The sequence below is a fragment of the Varroa destructor genome, unplaced genomic scaffold, assembly GCF_002443255.2.
Source record: "Varroa destructor unplaced genomic scaffold, Vdes_3.0 BEIS01000003.1, whole genome shotgun sequence".
Classification (NCBI taxonomy): Eukaryota; Metazoa; Arthropoda; class Arachnida; order Mesostigmata; family Varroidae; genus Varroa; species Varroa destructor.
The window spans coordinates 39,021,441-39,041,987 of NW_019211456.1; the positions used below are offsets into that span (position 1 = coordinate 39,021,441).

The 20,547-nt window shown below is 42.3% G+C and overlaps 5 protein-coding genes across 6 annotated transcripts; 3 read left to right on the forward strand and 2 right to left on the reverse strand.

The window, feature by feature from the left end:
- Positions 1-336: 336 nt before the first annotated feature.
- On the reverse strand, positions 337-7,295 carry LOC111246367 (uncharacterized). 2 transcript variants are annotated; one of them, XM_086985200.1, is made up of 10 exons: positions 6,686-7,295; positions 5,219-5,526; positions 4,955-5,002; positions 4,405-4,535; positions 3,950-4,062; positions 3,618-3,781; positions 2,115-2,328; positions 1,529-1,601; positions 1,268-1,433; positions 337-549 (listed from the first exon to the last, which is right to left on the reverse strand). In XM_086985200.1, exons 1-10 carry the CDS (start codon positions 6,798-6,800, stop codon positions 439-441), a joined length of 1,443 nt encoding a protein of 480 aa, XP_086841326.1. In that variant the 5' UTR covers positions 6,801-7,295; the 3' UTR covers positions 337-438. The 2 variants fall into 2 exon arrangements, with proteins under 2 accessions (XP_086841326.1, XP_022651586.2); XM_022795851.2 differs by lacking the exon at positions 6,686-7,295 and adding an exon at positions 5,719-6,634.
- A 127-nt stretch (positions 7,296-7,422) lies between these two features.
- On the reverse strand, positions 7,423-8,895 carry LOC111246370 (actin 403-like). The gene has a single exon (XM_022795854.2). The coding sequence runs from the start codon at positions 8,817-8,819 to the stop codon at positions 7,689-7,691; it is 1,131 nt and encodes a 376-aa protein (XP_022651589.1). The 5' UTR covers positions 8,820-8,895; the 3' UTR covers positions 7,423-7,688.
- Positions 8,896-15,601: 6,706 nt separating this feature from the next.
- On the forward strand, positions 15,602-16,168 carry LOC111246372 (actin-3-like). Its single transcript, XM_086982946.1, has one exon. The coding sequence runs from the start codon at positions 15,602-15,604 to the stop codon at positions 16,166-16,168; it is 567 nt and encodes a 188-aa protein (XP_086839072.1).
- Positions 16,169-16,304: 136 nt separating this feature from the next.
- Positions 16,305-18,655, forward strand: LOC147756929 (actin, alpha skeletal muscle-like). The gene has a single exon (XM_086985203.1). It carries the CDS (start codon positions 16,368-16,370, stop codon positions 16,692-16,694), a length of 327 nt encoding a protein of 108 aa, XP_086841329.1. The 5' UTR covers positions 16,305-16,367; the 3' UTR covers positions 16,695-18,655.
- A 140-nt stretch (positions 18,656-18,795) lies between these two features.
- Positions 18,796-20,300, forward strand: LOC111246368 (actin 403-like). Its single transcript, XM_022795853.2, has one exon. It carries the CDS (start codon positions 18,872-18,874, stop codon positions 20,000-20,002), a length of 1,131 nt encoding a protein of 376 aa, XP_022651588.1. The 5' UTR covers positions 18,796-18,871; the 3' UTR covers positions 20,003-20,300.
- Positions 20,301-20,547: the final 247 nt, after the last annotated feature.

Sequence of the window (20,547 nt, forward strand, 5' to 3'; positions counted from 1 at the left end):
CTAACTTGTATTACGACTATACTGGTGCAACAATAACTAGTTACGAAACTATGGTATCCGTCTCGAGCATCTCCTGGACTATAGCTGCCACCTACTTTGCGTAGGCCAAGTCAACAATGTAGTATCTTCGCCTCTCGTGCGCCAAGGTAAACATTTCTATAAACGCGAGGCCACGTTTTCCCTTGTTGCTGATTCGTATTTGTCGAAAGGATTATTTCTATTGATTCGAAAAATTAATTACTAATATAATAATACTAAATAAATACTAGACTATATATACAGCATCGGAAAACGTATCTGAGTTTTGTCTAGATAGGAAAGAAAAAGGGTGTGGAAAACGGTTATGTAGACATGTATTAGTTGTTTTTATTACGACAGTATCAGTTCCGACATCTAAAGGGCGTATCCCTATCAGTAAATTTCAGAATTATGTATCGTTCAACTTTTTCTGTTAACTAAAACAAAACTTATATATTCGAGAGTATCCAACAGGGATAGTCCAACCCACATTCCTGCGTAGCCACCGAAAAGTCCAAGCAGCTCAATACTCTGCGGGTTTGTCACACCAAAAATAAAACCAAACAGTTATTGACTCAAATTATGTACATCTGTATATTTACATGCACACGACAGCTGTCCTATAAAGGCGGATAAAAAAAAAACCTCATAAAATAATGTTCTTGTATAACACGAACCTCTGATTATATCCTTGGTTAAAAATGGGACGGCTTATATTCATGATAAACTATAAAGTAAAAAATCATGCCAGAAATTGAGAATTACTAAAGAAAGAGTAGACAACTGTTATATACGTTATGCGTTGTTCTAGCTAAACAAGCAGGGATTCATTTTTACTTCCAGCAGGTAGGTGTCAACAACTGATTCGTTCTTATGAAATACGTAAGATATTTTTTGATAGCCGTAAGTGTTGAGTTGTTGATCAGTACCCCCTAGGTACGTATCCGGTTTTTGTTAGTTGTTGATATGGCCGTATTTCGTGTCATTTGATTTAGAACTCTCATCAGAACAATGCCTGTACTACCAAACAAGCTCAACTATGAAGTACATTACTCGAGGCTATTTCGTACTAGCCAGAGTTTTGTTGTTAAAAGCACTCCATTAAAGTGTTTATTCCAAGATACGTTTTTCCTTTTTTTTCAGGCACATTCTGATATGACCGTGTTAATCCCATACGGCAAATTCTTTTGACAGTAGGTAGCTATTATGTTGACGAAATGAGCATTAAGACGCGATTGGCATTACGTACCGACAATTTTTGCTGCTCCTCGGTGATTTCGATTCTATCCGAGTAGAACTCGAGATGTAAACGATATCCATTTTCACGTTCCGTTAAATTTTCATCCGCCCCCATCTCATTTGACGCGTATTCCAAGCCCCGAACGGACCAAACCTTAATATCATATGAGACGTCCCTATAGTATATCAAACGGAGGGGTACCATTATGAACTATACGCAATATGAACCAGCAAGGAGATGTTAATGAATACATCTTCAGCTGTGACATACCGGCAGTGGATGTTGCATTGTCGTGTGCAGCGGGCAACGACATCCGAGTTCGATATTTGTTGGAAACATTTGACTGAAACATCAACGTCATATATAGAAAATAACATATGTTTTATATTCTGAACCATCCTTTAAGATGTTAGATAAAGGAACAAAGTGGCCAACCTTCTATGCTCTTGTCGTGCTATAAACACCAACAGATTCCAGAATAGCATACATATGACAGTTTCTATTCTAGAAACGTTATCAAGCGTCCAAACAAACGTATTAGAGGCAAGAAAGAGCTTAATCAACTTCGATTGAACACTCGACCAGCAGTAAACAGGTATCGCTCCATTGGAAATGCATGGAGCGCTAAAACAGATTTTACTTTCGCTCGGTTAGAATGATCCTATCACCAGCGTTTTCTCCCATGCAGCGTGGTTTTCTAAGTTTAGTAAACACAACCAAGTGAAATTACCTATTGCCTGGGGCTTATTTTAGGAGAAGCACAATAACTGTCCAGTTTGGATTACGCTTTTTATTTTATCTGTGCACTACGCTTCTGTGTAAAATCACAGAAACGTATGTACACATAAGTACCTACATGTTAGGGGTATGTTGCACATGACGTCTGCACTGACGACTGTTTCGGCGAACTCGTGTAAGTTTAGCGCACATCCACAAAGTTCAATCTCTTCACGGATCATACATTTCTGAGCGCAATATTCCCTACTTTCTTGACCAAAAAACGCCGGGCCAAACCTTTCATAAGTACGGCAGTCGGATTGAAACGGATATCGTAGCCTTTCCGTCACCAACTGAAAATAGAGAAACGTAGATGCGTGAGTAATACGATAGAAAACAGATAAATCGACAATGCGGAAGCGATCTTTTTTTCGCGTCAGTTAGTCTTCATCGCTGATTCATCAAAGTGAATACTATCGTTCTAAAATTATCTAGTGTTAGCAAGAAAAGTCGACTCTTCACCGTCTCTTTGTTTGAAAATTCAATCAAAGAAGATTACAATTCAATTTATATATTGCAGTGCGCATACGATTTCACAGAGCGTTTTGCCGCGCAAAACATTTCGCTTGTTTTTAAAATATGGTTTTTATTTTTTTAAATTTGCTAACGTATTTCCATATTTTTAAAAGCCATTAGATATCTGGCATCAAAAAGAATTAACTTTTCTCTATATATATATATATATATATATATTTTTATAAGTCATTCACAGTAAAACTTTTGCAAGTTATTTTACTAATAGTATATAAACTATGATTAAGCGATCTTTTTTAACCTTTTCGGATATCACATCTACAGTATAGGCAACCTAGGCTCCCAAAAAGATCGAGACATCTTTTAAGTAAAAATTCCATTATACAGGAGCTGCTTTAGATCGTTGTCAGAACTAAAGTTGCCTACTTACCATCATTTGGTTAGTGAAACGGATCTGCCAATATTGCCCTTTTGCTTGTCAAATGCCAAAAGTTACAATTCTAAAGAAAATATCATCAGATTTGGAAGAAAAGAACCGAAATAGTTTCTATAGGCAGGATATTATGTGAGGCAACGCATACGCTAAGAAAGTTTGTTCTTTCCTGCAGCGATGCACATGTTTTCTATAGAATTTTTTAGCCGAATTTGAAATTAGATCAAAAGGCGAACCTTAGCTTCGAGCACCATAAATTTATCGAATATTTAAATAGTGATAACGTTCATTCAATGGTAGGCCGATACGATCACAACGAAAAGTTATAAAATTATAGCTAAAATATATTGTTTTAAGTGCTCCTGGAGAAGTACCGACATTGCCAATATTGTCCAACTATTGCCAATGATGCTATTATGTTGAAAGCAGAAAATTCGCATTATTTAAATCGATAATAAATTTTCCAGCCAATCAAAAAAATACTCTGATTTGCCGATTGCGTATTTAAGACGGGGGATCAATTGAGCCCTAACTTTTCTTCTACACTGTCGACGAGCTGAGTCACTATTGGAAAAAGACGTCCAATATAACCACGGCCCTGCATTTTATTAGAACGTAAGGCGACTCAATTCCGCGATCGAATTGATCGCAGTCTAAGTGAATGTGTATACTTACCTGCCGTACACCAATACGCAAAGTTCTGCCAGTGGGCAACTCAACATCGGGTTGTCGTGATGGAGTGGAACTTCCTGGACCCTGCACGAAGACTGCTGTATCCATCGTATCTGAGGCCAAACGCATTGCTCGAGATGGGTTCCACTGCGAGTATAAATCTAGTCCTAAACGAGATCAGAACAGGTCGAAATTATAACTAGTTTATTATTCGATATTGCGGCAATGAAAAAAATGATATAGTACTCTTGTAGATAAAAACCAATATTTTACGATCGGCACCGTCGTCAAGTGGGTCAGTTGATCATATGGAAAAAGCCTCAACACTGACTTACTATATGACCAGATGTCGTTGCACTGGTGAAACGGATGAAGCTTTGGGAGAAACTGCACAACATCCAACATGTAGCACTGAGCGCGGGGCTGCCGAAAATACGACGGTTTTATGCTATGACGTAAAAATCAGATCATTGACATAGCTATATATATATATATATATATATATATATGAAAGACAATGCCTGTATGACTATCCTTTGACACTTCTAATACACCGTGCTATGGCAATGAGATGAACTACTTTTTCTTAATGAGCCTGTACTTGCTATGGTTTCCCTAGGCGACTATTACTTTTGTATCAATCATTGTACCAGTCATGAAAAAATGGTTGATATGTTTCATTAGACAAAACACAGCCGTAATCCATTATAGAGTCTTACTGTACGACCGTAGCTAGACATACTAAGTAGTGGCAGTCCACAGGTAACTATAGTTAGGTAGGTGTACTTACAAGTCTGAGCAATCAAAGCTGGGACATTTCGACGACACCATCTTACATGAGAATAGATCACGGGCTGCGAATCGCATGAGATGTCTCATAGTGGCATTGTTTTGAAAGTGATAGAATCCGATCGTGATCATCTGAATAAAATGTTCGATTCGAACTTAAGCCACAATACTGGACAGAAACTTAAGGCTTAAACAACACAAGACGAGAACAACGCAAAACTCTAAGTTCTGCTGCACCGTCAAGTGGTCCTACTATGGCAAACGTTCTATCCAAGCAACGTTTATTTACACTGATTATTAAGGCTGAACTCGATGGCCGCATAAATCGCCATATTTGTTCTACTGATCGATTCATGTGTATGATATTTATCGGGTTGCCGAGATACACCATAGAAAAATTAAGTTAACTAGTTTTCCGAGCTATCGATCGTTTCGATGAGCAACTTGCCGATGCTCGTCGTTGAAACTGATTCCGATCTGAGTTTTAGTGAATTTAGGAAATAAGTTTTACTGCAGTTACTTGAGAATATCAAAATAACATTGATCTATACCTGACCCATAGAAGTGCATACGCGGGGATCGGATTTGCAGTATTTTGTCTGAAAATATTCGTTACGACAAGCGTCATTACGTACTACTTAGAACGTTTCGAAATACTTCCGAGGCTCTCGAGCGATGATTTTTTCCTAATTTAATTATACCATTACATATACGGGCATCTATCGAATGGCCTGCTAGAAATCTCTAGTTTATAAATGATAACCAGAGGTGTCTCAAAACATTCTTCTTAAATTTGACAAACTAGTTAAAGTTACCTGCGAATCAACCCAAATATCAGGGCAGACTGTCACCGATGGAAAAAGCAATTTATTCGAGCCTCTGCTATCGTAAACGACCACTTCATACGGGTATTCAAAAAAAGCTTCAAATGACTTCAGTGATTGGTACATTAATCCACAAAGACACACAATGGCGATAAGTGACCATCTGATGTAATGGCACAAGGCGCTCCACCCAGGGAAGCGATTAACGATAAAAGAACGAGGGTTCAGCCGTGATATGCCACGCTTAGTGGCCATCGATGAAACCTTCGTACGCCGAAAGCGGTCAGACATTTTGGTACCTGTCCAAAACGTTAACATACATAATTGAAAATAACAATGATTCTAGCACGCAGTAATTTCATAGGAACTTCCCATTCCAAAGCATTGCTGAGGAAAAGATAATCTAAACATAGAAACATTGTAAAATACCTGAAAGGCTAATAGGTGGGTTTAAGCAAATGGGCAACTAGTTTGTAACAATTAGAACTTACCTATCGGGCTTCCAGTAGCACTCTAATGCTCACGTGTTTAAGTTTATGAATATAACAAAGAGATTCAATGAAACAATGTCGCCTATTGTCCGTACACTGCTGCCTCATTAGAGACTGAGGCATAAAGGGTCCAACCTATCGAACGATATAAATTAGTATTCGGCTCGGTCCTTGACTGGTGAAACAAAGATTAATTGATAAAAGTTACGAAGCATGTTGACAAATGTATGGAAAATGATATTAAACCATGGCTAATTGTAAAACCACGCAAGTCTCACAACAACTTCGTTTGCCATAACTTCATTAATATTAGACGTGTACTTCAAATAGATATTGATGTTTTGATGCGAAACATCAGAACACAAAAACGTACTCCATTATTTGTGGGCTGTAGATTTTTGTTATGATAAGATTATTAGTAACGCATAGCCAATTCTTGCAAAAGTAGGCTCCATGTCATTGTTCGCCAGAAATAGTTTCAAACGCGTCCTTTAGAAGAGCATCATCTTTTCCGTGAGATTTGGTTGTCTGCCGATTGAGACAGCTATGCAGGGTGTGCGTCTTATTAGGTGCACAGCTATCCAAGCTCAATCAAAGCTTTTCTAATTTAGATGATAAAAAAATGGCCACTTTTTCAATTTCCACATTCAGCCTTTATGGACATAACGGTGGAATGGAACTAATTGATCTTCTGCCTTGTTTTAAATACGAAGCTAAGGTAATCTAAACTTAAGTTACAATTCATTATACCCAGCTAGCCAGAACACGTCGATAATATTTCGTCACTTTTCGATTTTGTATATTACACAAAGTTATATGAAATATGTGAAATATATTAGTCATTTTTAAATCAACCATCTACGTCTAAAACATTTGTTTAATCACGATCTAAGTAATATGTAACAGCAGCAGGTAATTCTAGTTTCAACCAGTTATTCCTACTTATAAACAGAGCTGATAGACCTACAGAGAAGTGAAGCTCGGTAAGAACCTGACGACATAGAAAGAATGCTTGTTTTGAACTCCCGAACTGTATATACAGAGAGACCCGTAGAAAAAAGGCACGGTGTCAGAGATCTCATCGGAGAGGCCAGCGCAGATTAAGTCTGTTTTGCGAATCTTGGATGATGACGAGGCCTACCGGCCCTACAGACATTCCTCTCATTGCTTTCGCAGCCCTTTCGCCCACACGCCCAGACCCTACTGGTTCTTAACAGCCAACGCTCAAAACGGCTGAATAGCGCGCCCGTGGCTGGAAAAAGGCTATCGTCCCATCGCCCTATTAGGCTGTAGAAGCCGGCCACTCGAGACGTTCTCATCACTCATAGCTTCTGAGAAAAAGATAATTTGTTGATCTGTTCCCACCTTAGCCGACACACAAACCTAGAGCGGAAAAATGTACAGCTCAAAATGATCAGATCAGTATATCTGACGGCTATGAAAACACAAACAAATTGAACAATGCCAAAAATAGACAGACCATTTTATCTAGACATAGAGAGCGCTATGGGTAAGTTTGGAACGGTAGGATCTTATCTAAACTTAAAACGCCTAGTAGAATAAAAATATCGTAATATAAAATGATCCGTGAACACATGTTTGCTGCTACTCGTGTTCTTATACAATGCGATGACTTGTCTTTTATATTTTATCTAAATCTTACAATACATTACCTATAGCTATTTTAAGTAAAGAGTCAACGCCTAAAGATGGAACGCGCAGATTTTCTTTATTGACCTAGCCCTCCATTGACGTTAAATGGGCCTTTCAACAACGTGCAACAAGCGTGCAAACGATAAAGAGATATAGAAACTGTAAGCACGTATCCAACGTACTGCTTGCGTGCGATGGCGCAGATGGCAGACAACAGTTGCGGTCGAGTGTTGCGGACAACTGGTGCGCCAATGTGATGCGGCTTCGACGGTATACATTCAGTGTGACTTGATGATCTGAAGCTGTGACGAATATGTCTAGAAGCACTTTCTGTGGACGATAGCAGGTCCGGACTCATCGTACTCTTCCTTTGAGATCCACATCTGCTGGAAGGTGGACAAGGAAGCGAGGATCGAACCACCGATCCAGACGGAGTACTTCCTCTCGGGGGGAGCGATAATCTTGATCTTCATGGTGGAGGGGGCCAGCGAGGTGATTTCCTTCTGCATACGGTCAGCAATACCGGGGTACATAGTGGTTCCACCGGAGAGCACAGTGTTGGCATACAGGTCCTTACGGATATCAATGTCGCACTTCATGATCGAATTGAACGTTGTTTCGTGAATACCACATGACTCCATGCCGATGAATGAGGGCTGGAAAAGAGCTTCAGGGCAACGGAAACGTTCGTTACCGATGGTAATCACCTGACCATCGGGCAGCTCGTACGACTTCTCAAGGGAAGAAGACGAGGCTGCGGTGGCCATTTCTTGCTCAAAGTCAAGGGCGACATAGCACAGCTTCTCCTTAATATCACGCACAATCTCACGCTCAGCCGTAGTCACGAACGAGTAACCGCGTTCAGTGAGGATCTTCATGAGGTAGTCAGTCAGATCGCGGCCGGCAAGATCGAGACGGAGGATGGCATGGGGCAGAGCGTAACCTTCATAGATAGGCACGGTGTGGGAGACACCATCACCGGAATCAAGTACAATACCAGTGGTACGACCAGAAGCGTATAGAGAAAGCACGGCCTGGATGGCAACATACATGGCGGGCGTGTTGAAAGTCTCAAACATGATCTGGGTCATCTTTTCCCGGTTGGCTTTAGGATTAAGAGGAGGCTCGGTGAGCAGTACAGGGTGCTCTTCAGGAGCGATACGCAACTCATTGTAAAAGGTATGGTGCCAGATCTTTTCCATATCGTCCCAGTTAGTAACGATACCGTGCTCGATGGGATACTTCAGAGTGAGGATACCCCTCTTCGATTGGGCCTCATCGCCGACATACGAGTCCTTCTGACCCATACCGACCATCACACCCTGATGCCTTGGGCGACCTACAATTGACGGAAAGACGGCCCGGGGAGCGTCATCCCCGGCGAATCCAGCCTTGCACAAACCTGATCCGTTATCCACGACCAGGGCGGCAACGTCGTCGTCACACATTCTGAGTAGGTCCTGAGTCAGACAACGAACACCACTGAACACACCGATTGCCTCAGCAACACTGGTGGCAAGGGTCCGCTTTAGGGCTTAAGTACTGCAACAAAACGCCCTCTGGCGGACCTAGTAGCCCTCCCACTAAGACAAAAATGGGCCCTGCATTCCTCGAATTCGAAGACATGCTGGAAGTTTTGGGCAGTATTATGACCATTTTTTGCTAACACTGATCGGCAGCCAGCCGATTAGAGGTAACTAACACCCTTGCAACGACTAACCAGTTCTGCAATGTAATAATTCCTGAACTCAAACGTGTTGTCAAACGGTGGTCTAGTAAACGTGGCTTTCGTAAATCTCACATAGGGTTTCGTCAATCATGAAGAGTGCAACGTACATCACCATTCCGTAACCTTACTGCAACGGTCATAATACGAGCGTTGTGCAAGTGTTTAGATATTTTCGGATCTACTGGAAGCGGATGCTAGATACTTTGGTTAACATGCTAGATTAGATCAATGAGAACCGCCGAATCCGTTAAGATGTCGGATTAGCGTTAGACTAAATCGATGCTTTTTTTCTCTCCATAATTGTAACCCATAAAGGCACTGGTACAAACACGCGCCCACGGCTCAAAGGATAACCGATAAACTTTAAGCAATTCATGGCACACTTCAAGACAAGTTAAGTGCAGCACACCGGCGGTTCTATTTTTTTGATTTAACTTTTTGTCTAGATGCGATTTCTCAACTAGGATAAGCGTACATGTTTCGAAAAATATTAGGAGTGTTCGTAGAATGTTTGTTACGAATTAGTGCACCATCATAATAAGTTTTCTTTCCGGCAAAGACGGCATAACAAATTTCGGATGCATACTTACTGATACGATCGTAGTGTATAATGGAAGCGGTAACAATGTTACTTAGCTGAATTGCACAGCTACGCCCTTATCTCAGTTTTTTCTCGCTTAGGAGGCTACGTTTTTAAAAAATAACATATATTTTACCTTTTAGTATAGCGAGGCATATAGCAAGACATGCAAATATAGTTTCTTAAGTATTCTAATTATATATGTATATATCTAGAGAACAATTGTGGTGAAGTACGCGCATTACGAAGGCCTTTGATAGGACGGACAAACATCCAATCATAGAAACGTAGGCATCACCGATCTCCACTTGGCGTCTAGCGAAAACTCTGTATTTGCCAAAAAATAAAAGAAAACTTAGTTGGGCACGAAACTCCAGTGCTAATTATCCAACGAGGACACGCCATTTCCGAAAATGACAGTTCACGATTCAGCGAAGCGGTTAGCATAAATTTCTGTCTGTTCAATCTCAAGACGTTCTATAGGCACTAATAACCGTAATAATTATAACAAGCTTGTTAATTTGAAACTCATCAGAACACCAACCCTCAGGAATATGTATGCCTCAATCCGAGTATACCATGACACCTATCAAGTGCCTAAAGACGACTTAAAATACGGCTAAATTAATATTTTGGACATATCGTATAAAAATGCTACATATACGCTGATTTCAATACTAGTTAATTAAGATTATCTATTTGACTGTGTTTTGCTTCTCAAACTTTGCCAGCAGCTCAGGCTGTCATGATACCTATAAAGGCAAGGCGCTCTACGTAGTTCACAGGCGCCTCCAAACACTTTCAGCAGCGGTGTGGTGGTGTACGCAAGCTTCCTTGCAGCTTGCGCAGATACAAGCTGCCGGCCAAGCGTCTAAAACCTGCCATAGGTTTTTATAGAACAAGCGACCTCGTTTAGTTGTCTGCCTGTAAACGTACAAGTGGTACGTTGCCCCTGAGCGCAGTTTTATGTGATTTCTACGAGGATAGTCTTAACTATCAAATATGACCGGGTGTAACAGTAGTATTAACACGGATTTATCAGTAATGTCGCTATAGCCTTCGTCGTATTATTTTAATTTTTTCAACCTAATACGTAGTAACACATTTTTATATAGTTTTCACTAAATTACATTAAGTTAATGCGACGGCAATTTTTTTTTCTTAATGCAGGTATATCTGTTAGCCCAACAGGCCTGAACAGAGCATTGCCCAAAACGCTCCGCCAGACCACCCGAACAATCACCTCTCATACCTAGCTTCAATTGCCAAAAACCAGCATGACGGTGCGCTTTTTTTTTACCTGCGTTCTTCGTCCTTTTGTCGAAAGCCGTTAAACCGACTGACTAGTAGAGACTCGGGTCGCGAGTAGAGGTATGGTAGGTTAGTGAGGTAGAAATCAAAGGTCGATAGGTTCAAAATAGCTATTACAGTATATATACACCCAGGGTGAAGTTGTCCATCTGTTAAATCTGTTATCAGGCGGATGACTATTTTTCCTGTTAGTTTCTTCCCTTAAGTTAGGAGACTGAGTGATATGTAGGTAAACAGTGGAGCGTGAATAAATTCAACGGATCCAGACTTAAATTGACTTGAAATGTCTACAACAATAAATTTTCGTACTATGGAGGCTACATATCAGGTTGTGAGGTTTTACTTATTGGTGGTAGGAGTTGGCTTAGGGAGCGGTTAGAGGAGTCCAGGAGAACAGCATGACTTAGATTTTAACCAAAAATTTACGATCATAACTGCACAAATTAACAAGAAAACCTATAACGATCCCAAATTTTGCAATGTTCCTCAGTTGCTAATGCCGGCTTGTCACCTATTGACGGCCAGCGACCTGCAAATATTTCCCTACTGCTATACGTACATAGGAGAAAACGTAATCATGACATGGAGAGCTTATAAATACACCGAGAGAGCAATTGAAGCAAGAAGTTTGGCCCTGCAAACAATAAATAAAACTTTTGTAACTGACCAGGTACCTACCTCGTTAGCGGGTCAATTATTCTGCCACAATGCTGATCATTTGTAGAACACTGTTTCGGATTCTACGGCCGATATAGCCATTAAATATTGCTTCAAACGGTAGACTCTTCGTAAAACAAAACTATGTACACACTCGGTCTTTCGAATGTAGACTATCTCACGTATTTCTAAGCCTGGTAGGCAAACACGTTGTTAATGCATCAAGAAAATTTCTATCTATCTATCTATCTAAAGAACCTTTTTCTTATGTTATTTTTAAAGTCTTTTTATTGTCTAAAGAAGCCTGCGTGTACAGATTTCAGCGTAAGTAGTCAGTGCTGTTAGTTTTAGTTTGTAATAAGCCTTTGATTTTCTACGAATCAAAGGTATTTAAAATACCTGTTTAGAGGTATAGGTGCGATTAGGCCGCACGCGTGTATAAATTTCATTCGAAAATGTATGTTATATTCTGCACCTTTCCAATAAAGCTTTCGTAAAGACATAGATATGGTTCGAGATAACCCCGCTTGTTGGACGACGTTAGAGGTGAGGAAATGGCCTAATTCTATACAACTTTATGTCAAATCATGCCTTAACAGCATCCGCTGAGGGATTGGCTAGAGGTGCATTACCATCTTGCTATTACCTAATACACATATAAGGTAATGTTTTGACGCACAAAAGTAGTAGCGCCTGGTCGTTTAGGCTCTCTCGGGAACCAGCCTTAGCCAAGAAACTAACCGCCTTCCTGCCTACCTCGCTTTGTAAGCGACTTGTTGAAACTGTGGCGATCATGGCGACGGCAGCAGCAGCAGCGGCAGCCGCCGTAACAGCAGCAGTAGGCGCAACTCATAGTGTTGATGCGTGGGACCATACAGTAAGCATCGAAAGGAACCCTGCTCAGCGAGTTGGGTCTGGTCTGGTGTGAACGAGGCCTCACGAGTCGGTGCTCGGTGTGCTAGTCAAAAAAAGCAAGCATCTTCTTAAGCATCGGGGCCCCGTCGCGCAGGTTTTCCTTTTCTAGGACCTTCTATTAGCACTGGCTCAAGTATTACTGGTTCTCTCGTTATCCTGGTTCTTTTTCTGGTGGGGCAAGCTTACCCGCTAAATAAATAAAGGAGACAAGCGAGGGAGAATACAACTAAGCACGCACGGCACAGGCAGCGACATGCTTGGAAAAAGACATTTTACGTCAAGCATTCTTGCGTACTTTAGCGACCAGTTCAACACAATTAACTCTGGCTAGTTCTAGCTAGTCTCTCTCACTTTTTGTTTTTTCTTTTTTCTATCATGCGATTTCTACCACACGAACTCTCTACCACAGCCCTGCTGACCACTGCTACCATTGATGTAAATTCGTTTAGGCATCTAGTCGGCGCGATGCCTGTGTCCCAACGGTGCCTTCTCCATGTCCTTCCTCTTAGGCTCGTTCGTTAGAAACAGGCAGCAGCCGCGTCCAATCGTGATACACAGCCTAGTGTTTTGACTTTGCTTGATTTATTTTGTTATATCCTCCTCAAGTCGAGCTTTATGTCTTCCCCTTTATCCCTTTTTTTTTTTCACTGCTTATACTCGCGTGGTCAAACGCTGCTGCTGGTGCTAGCATGACTCGAACACATATGTATGCAGGCGGCTACGCGGCCATAACTGTCGCGTCTCCTCCCTCTCAAAAGCGTACGGTACAGCTGCTGGTAAAGCAAAGGCCATAGGAAACTTGTTGAGGCCAACAAAAACTGACTAGTTTCGCCTATAGACGAGGGCTGCTACTGCAAGCCACAGGGCATTTGGTTAATCCTACTATACAACAGCCCTCGCGCAGCCGTCTACGATATTTGGCTGTGGCCTTACAGTCGCGTCGTCACCATCGGCTAGTTATGATCAGGTACCCACAGCGGCGGCAGTGGCGGCAGCTGTAGCCGCGGCATGGGTAGATACACGTATGACTCGTTAGAAATTCTCTGCCTGACGAGAGCGGTCGCTGCGTTCAACGTCAGCCATGCTGTTAGTATAAGCCCTAGCAGGCAAAGATGAGAATTTCGTCTCACCGACTTGCGGTCGTATTCACCCCCTTCTCCGCCTGCCGGAATTTGTCTTCAGTTTTCCGGAATTCGCACATTACGCATGTTTGCGCTAGCTAAGTCCGGCGTCTGGCGAACACGATGGCCCGCCGTCTATAGCTTGGCCATAAACCCAACGGTCATTGTTGGCCGGCCGGCCGACCGGCGAAACCTTATAACACTGTAGGTCACTACTTATAGGGTCTTCTAGGTTGCCGAGTTCGTCTTGGGTCTACAACTTTCGTCGGCTTATCACTGGCAAAGTAAGTACCGCGAAAAAGCAAGAGTGCTAGAAAGCTTAGCCATTGGGAGAGGTCGAACAAGATCGAACCGCGATAGAAATTGGATGGCTGATAATCAACTGTTGGAATGCAACGCGGGCTAACTGTTACGTCCCCCGCCCACGTATCGAGTGACGTACCACCGAAGATGCGTCTGACACCAATAAACGCTGGAATATTTCAAGAAAATTTGATAATAGCATACTCATTTGCAAAGACTACGAAGAATGTTTGTTGTGGGTAAGAGGAAAAATGTTCTATGGGCGATACTCTACTTTTGGCCTTTTCCCTTTTTAAGTCATTAGTTATTAAAGAGAATTTGATCAGTTGTGGCCGATTTGTACAGGGTGGTGACCATTATCTGGATAACAATTTTTGCTATGATGTTATATAATATCTACTCAAAATCATAACCTTTGAGGGATTTATGGCCAATAATTTTGGGTATTTACAGTTCATAGCGTAATAAATAATGTTACAGCACTAGCTTGATAACAAGTCTCCATCGAACTTTTTTTCTAAGCAAATTGAAGTTAACAAATTAGAAAATCAGAGCAAAAATTGTCTTAATCATTAAATTGAATTTGTTAAGTTGAATTTGCTTTCTAAGGAAACTGTTCTGAATACATGAAGATCTTGAAGATATTGGTGTCCAGAGAATTGTTCTAATTCTCTGGACACCAATATCTAGAATAACCTGTATAATCATTAGCTATTCTACAATGTACGTTAAATAAGAACCTCAATGGCACGTAAGCCAAGGCAAACTACATGTTAAATATCAATCCGACTTCATACGTTTATGTGCGGAGGCAAAACACAGATTTCTAACGGGAGGTTAGCTAATATATATATATATGTCAGCAAACTATTTGAGTAAGGCGAAACAAACCTGGACACAAAGTTTACACATTTAGCGATAACGAACTGTAACCGGAAAAATGTCTCCTCAAGCTGATACAAAAACGTACACGTTCTTTGTGAGTGTATCAATTTTCTCAATTTTACAGAGCTTAAAAATGCTATCTCAGCTAACGATATGGTAAACCACCATTGTAACGCAAACTACCCTAAGTCGCATAATATACCCATGTGAACGAGCGGCCTTATAAGCTTCAATGTCGTACGCTTGGGATAGACCAGTCACCCAAAGAAACCCGCTTCGAACATGGGTATTAACGGAAGGGAGTCGTCGTTTGTTCGGATACTTTTCGTCGTGCTTTCTTGTATCTCCAGTTTGGAATAGCGCTAAAATTCCAGACTGTAGAAAAGATGGGGCGCGGTACGGCCGACTTATGCACGAAGGGCCTGACGTGTGCAGTGTGGGAATAGACTCTTACTATATGCATCTCTTGAAGCCAAACAGGCCATATTAGGGAGAGAAACCATGAATTCTTACTCCAAACTTACTTATAGCTCTATATACGGCACGACTGGGCCATTCGCCTAGTTGGATCACCCAGGCGCATGCGCCGATGGCCTCACATGTGTTCCAGCCATATTATACAGAAGGAATTGTTGAATGTTACTTTTGGCTTGGCACACGAGAAGTAGAGTAGTGATGCTGCTGAATACACCGTACCGAACAATGTGAAACGAAGACATTGCAGCGCTAATGGTCGACAATGGATCCGGCATGTGCAAGGCCGGGTTCGCAGGAGATGATGCTCCCCGCGCCGTTTTCCCGTCAATTGTGGGTCGCCCGAGACACCAGGGTGTTGTGGTCGGTATGGGTCAGAAGGACTCGTACGTCGGTGATGAGGCTCAATCGAAAAGGGGTATCCTTACTCTAAAGTACCCCATTGAACACGGTATCGTCACTAACTGGGATGATATGGAAAAGCTCTGGCACCACACCTTCTACAACGAGTTGCGTATCGCTCCTGAAGAGCACCCTGTACTGCTCATCGAGCCTCCTCTTAATCCTAAAGCCAGCCGTGAAAAGATGACCCAGATCATGTTTGAGACCTTCAATATACCAGCAATGTACGTTGCCATTCAAGCTGTGCCTTCTCTGTACGCATCTGACCGTACCACCGGTATTATGCTTGATTCAGGTGAGGGCGTCTCCCTTTATGAAGGTTACGCTCTACTCCACGCTATTCTACGTCTTGATCTGGCCGGACGCGATTTAGCCGATTACTTAATGAAGATACTTACCGAACGCGGTTATTCGTTTTAACTACAGCCGAACGTGAGATTGTGCGTGATATTAAGGAAAAACTATGTTATGTTGTTCTAGATTTTCAACAGGAGATGGCCATTTCCACATCATCTTCATCGTTGGAGAAATCCTATGAACTCCTGATGGACAGGTCATTACAATAGGTAACGAGCGTTTTCGATGCCCGGAATCACTTTTCCGGCCATCATTCATTGAAATGGAATCCTGTGGAATTCAACAACAGACAAGCTATAACTCCGTCATGAAGTGTGATATTGATATCCGTAAGGACCCGTACGCTAACACTGTGCTCTCCGGTGGAATCACCATGTACCCCGGCATTGCTGACCGTATGCAGAAGGAAATCACCTCCCTGCCCCCCTCAACCATGAAGATCAAGATTATCGCTCCCCCCGAGAGGAAGTACTCCGTCTGGATCGGCGTTTCTATCCTCGTATCGTTGTCAACTTTCCAACAAATGTGGATTTCGAAACAGGGGTATGACGAATCAGGCCCTGTGATCGTGCATAGAAAGTGCTTCTGATTAATGCTGGTGCAGTATTTCATAATTATGTATATAGAGTAAAAAGTAGTCTTCTGAAACCCTGTGATTTGCCTAGGTGCTTAGTATGCCTGTATATGACAACTAAACAAACATTTCGGCCGGTCGTGGCATTTACGGCGAGCAGTATGCCACTCTAAAAGTTCAGTACATATCAGTGGAATTTAGTCGATGATCCATTGAGGTCTTCATCAAATAATGGCACTCACTGATATTAGTTTTGAGCCAGTGCTACAGAGTGCGAGATGCACAAGCTAACCAGCGCATTTATTCACCCGGAAACGGTTAAAGCTTCATGAAAATTCAATCATGTAATTTTTGAAGTACATGATGTACATTTTTCAATAAAAACAGAGATCAGCTCGTACGTTCATAGACAGCGCTAGACGTTAATCGATCTATTAAACGTAATGCTAATCCTACTTCCATAGCATCTGGTGTGGTTATCTTTGAGCGACTTTCACGTCCGATTCTGCAAGTGAGCACTGCTTTAAATGGCTGCTTTAGACTTTACCACCGTGCTATTACAGACGTACTGCGATTGCATGTAAAGCATTGCTTGTAGTATTATCACGCTTCAAAATACGTTAGTCATTCGAAGCGATTCAGAATCTTCCTCATTGTTGTGTTAGAGTTTGATTAACAGGGGGCGCTCTTACACAAAAGGACGCTAACCTCAACTCGGTAGCAAAACTTAGTAGTACCGATAACCTTACCATATCTTGTCGTCTGCAACACTGTCGTACGCACTACGCAAAGCGAGTAAGGCCAACACCGCGATAAGCCGTGTTGTCTGGGTCAGCCGGGTACTACGACAAGCGTATACAATAGAGATACGAATAGCAGGTCGTGAATGAAGACTACACCAGCTAATGTTTCATATATTAAAACGAATAGAGCATGTGTTTGAGGGTATACAGGATAGGTGTCTAATCACAATTGTTGTCTTCTTCGGTCGCAAAGTATGCTCAAGCACTCGAATACCAATCGTATTTTTCAACGCTAATTAGCTATACTTCTACAAGCTGTCCAATCAAGTTAGAAAACGTACGGTTATTATAGGTTATTAACTGGCGAAACTTCCTCTGTTTCGATAACCCCTGGACACCTTCTTCAAAACACTATGACGGAACATCAACGTGTGCCGGCATAATGGTGAGGTAGTGGCGTATCTCCTCGAGGTACTTGGGACGTGTGGACGACGATAGCCACATCGATGCCCAATGCTAGTACCGGTCGAACATGTCTAATCGTTCGATTACGCGCGACAGTAAGTTAAAGCTGTGTTAACTTCAGGTGCTTTGAACTTTCTTCGTCCTTCTCAAATAATACTGTTGCATTGTTGCCTAAGGCTCGAAAGCTATCTAAGACGTCAGATAAAAAATAATACAATGATATTGGAACTAATGTTTATTGTGAATATCGTTACAAGAATCCGCTTGCTAAGTGATTCGTAGTACAGTTAATGGCTTATGTTTATAAAGCATTTGTTAAACACTGCAATTATTGTTCGCGAGGCGATCTATATTCTACAATGCGATCAGCCGTTGAATATTTAGAACAACAATGCATTCATGGTATCCGACTATTTTGTTCTATGTAAACACAGATTTGCGTCGTGTAGAGTTATAGTCGGAGACCAACTATGCAGTCTTATTTCGTTCCTTGGCTGAATCTAGCCCACAGTGTGGAAAAACATAGTTATCTAGTCTGGGTGACGGGTTCAATAAGAGAACCTATCAACCATTTTGTATTCTTGACGGCAGTGTTAGAAATGATCTTCTCGTTTTCGAATCTCTGTGCTAGTAGTTAATGGCCAGCGTATACCAAGCCTGTTAGATGGACAGCCTTAAACTGAGCCTACATGTCGGACCAGTATACAGCACCAAGCGAAAGACACCAATGGGTCCATACGCGCGCTTTCAAGAGGTAAATACTGACTTGTGTAGTGTCTGTGCATCAGACCCTGAGAAGAGCGCCATTTTGGGTAGTCCGCTTAGTTGGCAGTGGCGCTTCACACAAAAAATGAAAGGGCAATGCTCACCAGAGGGCGTGGACCACGCACTATAAAGACCATCTCTTATTTTGCCACTTAACTCAACCACCAGTCGGTACGTGTTGCTGCTGCCCCAGTCTGCAGGACTATACTCGGAACCAGAATGTGTGACGACGACATTGCTGCCCTGGTTGTGGACAACGGATCGGGCCTGTGCAAGGCCGGGTTCGCAGGAGATGATGCTCCCCGCGCCGTCTTCCCGTCAATTGTGGGTCGCCCGAGACACCAAGGTGTTATGGTCGGTATGGGTCAGAAGGACTCGTACGTCGGTGATGAGGCTCAATCGAAAAGGGGTATCCTTACTCTAAAGTACCCCATTGAACACGGTATCGTCACTAACTGGGATGATATGGAGAAGATCTGGCACCACACCTTCTATAATGAGCTACGTATCGCCCCTGAAGAACACCCAGTACTGCTTACTGAACCTCCCCTCAACCCTAAAGCTAACCGTGAAAAGATGACACAGATTATGTTTGAGACCTTCAACACCCCCGCAATGTACGTCGCCATCCAAGCTGTGCTTTCCTTGTACGCCTCTGGTCGCACCACCGGTATTGTGCTCGACTCCGGTGATGGTGTCTCCCACACCGTGCCTATCTATGAAGGTTACGCTCTTCCACACGCCATCCTCCGTCTCGATCTTGCCGGTCGCGATCTAACTGACTACCTTATGAAAATCCTTACTGAGCGTGGTTACTCGTTTGTGACCACGGCTGAGCGTGAGATTGTGCGTGATATTAAAGAGAAGCTGTGTTATGTCGCTCTCGACTTTGAGCAAGAAATGGCCACCGCAGCCTCGTCTTCTTCCCTTGAGAAGTCGTACGAGCTGCCTGATGGACAGGTGATTACCATCGGTAACGAACGTTTCCGTTGCCCTGAAGCTCTTTTCCAGCCCTCGTTCATCGGTATGGAGTCATGCGGTATTCACGAAACAACGTTCAATTCGATCATGAAGTGCGACATTGATATCCGTAAGGACCTGTATGCCAACACTGTGCTCTCCGGTGGAACCACTATGTACCCCGGTATTGCTGACCGTATGCAGAAGGAAATCACCTCGCTGGCTCCCTCAACCATGAAGATCAAGATCATCGCTCCTCCCGAGAGGAAATACTCCGTTTGGATCGGCGGTTCCATCCTCGCTTCTCTGTCCACCTTCCAACAGATGTGGATCTCAAAGGAAGAATACGACGAGTCCGGCCCTGCTATCGTTCACAGGAAGTGCTTCTAAGCGTCTTGTCAAAGCTATTCTGGTACATTGTTTTTGCTATCATATGTTCACAAGTGGAGTTTGCCTTCCGCATTCCAACAGTTGTTTAACTTCAACTGGATAAGCAATAGCGCAAACCGAGCTACAACAGAACTGCTAATACCAACAGCGTTTACCAATGTGCGTTGTATATTCGCTGGTGATTTCCGGCCCACCTATCCCAGGGCTAACGAATCAAATCAACGTGGTTGACCAATGTCTGTAACATGGGTAAAATGTAAAATAAAGTGTTACAGCTCCACATGGGTGAATCGCATAATTTTATGGGCCTTATTATTTTGTCTATGTACAATTCGATTTTGTGCGTATTCTATTTAGTTCGTTTATAGGAAATGTCGTAGAGAGAACTTTCACCCGACCAAACACTGGTATGATCGTTAAAGAGAATTCTAGTATAGAATTAAGAATAAAGCAAGCTCGATTTATACGATAGTTGTCCGGTATATGTCTAGGAACATGCTGATGACCCTTGGCAATATGGCTGCGAGTGGCCGCTAGATTCGAAA

Bases quoted from the DNA above. Each gene is read 5' to 3' on its own strand.
- LOC111246368 (XM_022795853.2), top strand. From the start codon at position 18,872: ATGTGTGACGACGACATTGCTGCCCTGGTTGTGGACAACGGATCGGGC.
- LOC111246372 (XM_086982946.1), top strand. From the start codon at position 15,602: ATGGTCGACAATGGATCCGGCATGTGCAAGGCCGGGTTCGCAGGAGAT.
- LOC111246370 (XM_022795854.2), bottom strand. From the start codon at position 8,819: ATGTGTGACGACGACGTTGCCGCCCTGGTCGTGGATAACGGATCAGGT.
- LOC147756929 (XM_086985203.1), top strand. From the start codon at position 16,368: ATGGAATCCTGTGGAATTCAACAACAGACAAGCTATAACTCCGTCATG.
- LOC111246367 (XM_086985200.1), bottom strand. From the start codon at position 6,800: ATGAGATCTCTGACACCGTGCCTTTTTTCTACGGGTCTCTCTGTATAT. The intron at 3,782-3,949 runs GTAAGTCAGTGT...GATCTCGTTTAG, and splicing joins CAACGACATCTGGTCATATA to GACTAGATTTATACTCGCAG. The intron at 1,434-1,528 runs GTATGTCACAGC...GATATACTATAG, and splicing joins CAATGCAACATCCACTGCCG to GGACGTCTCATATGATATTA.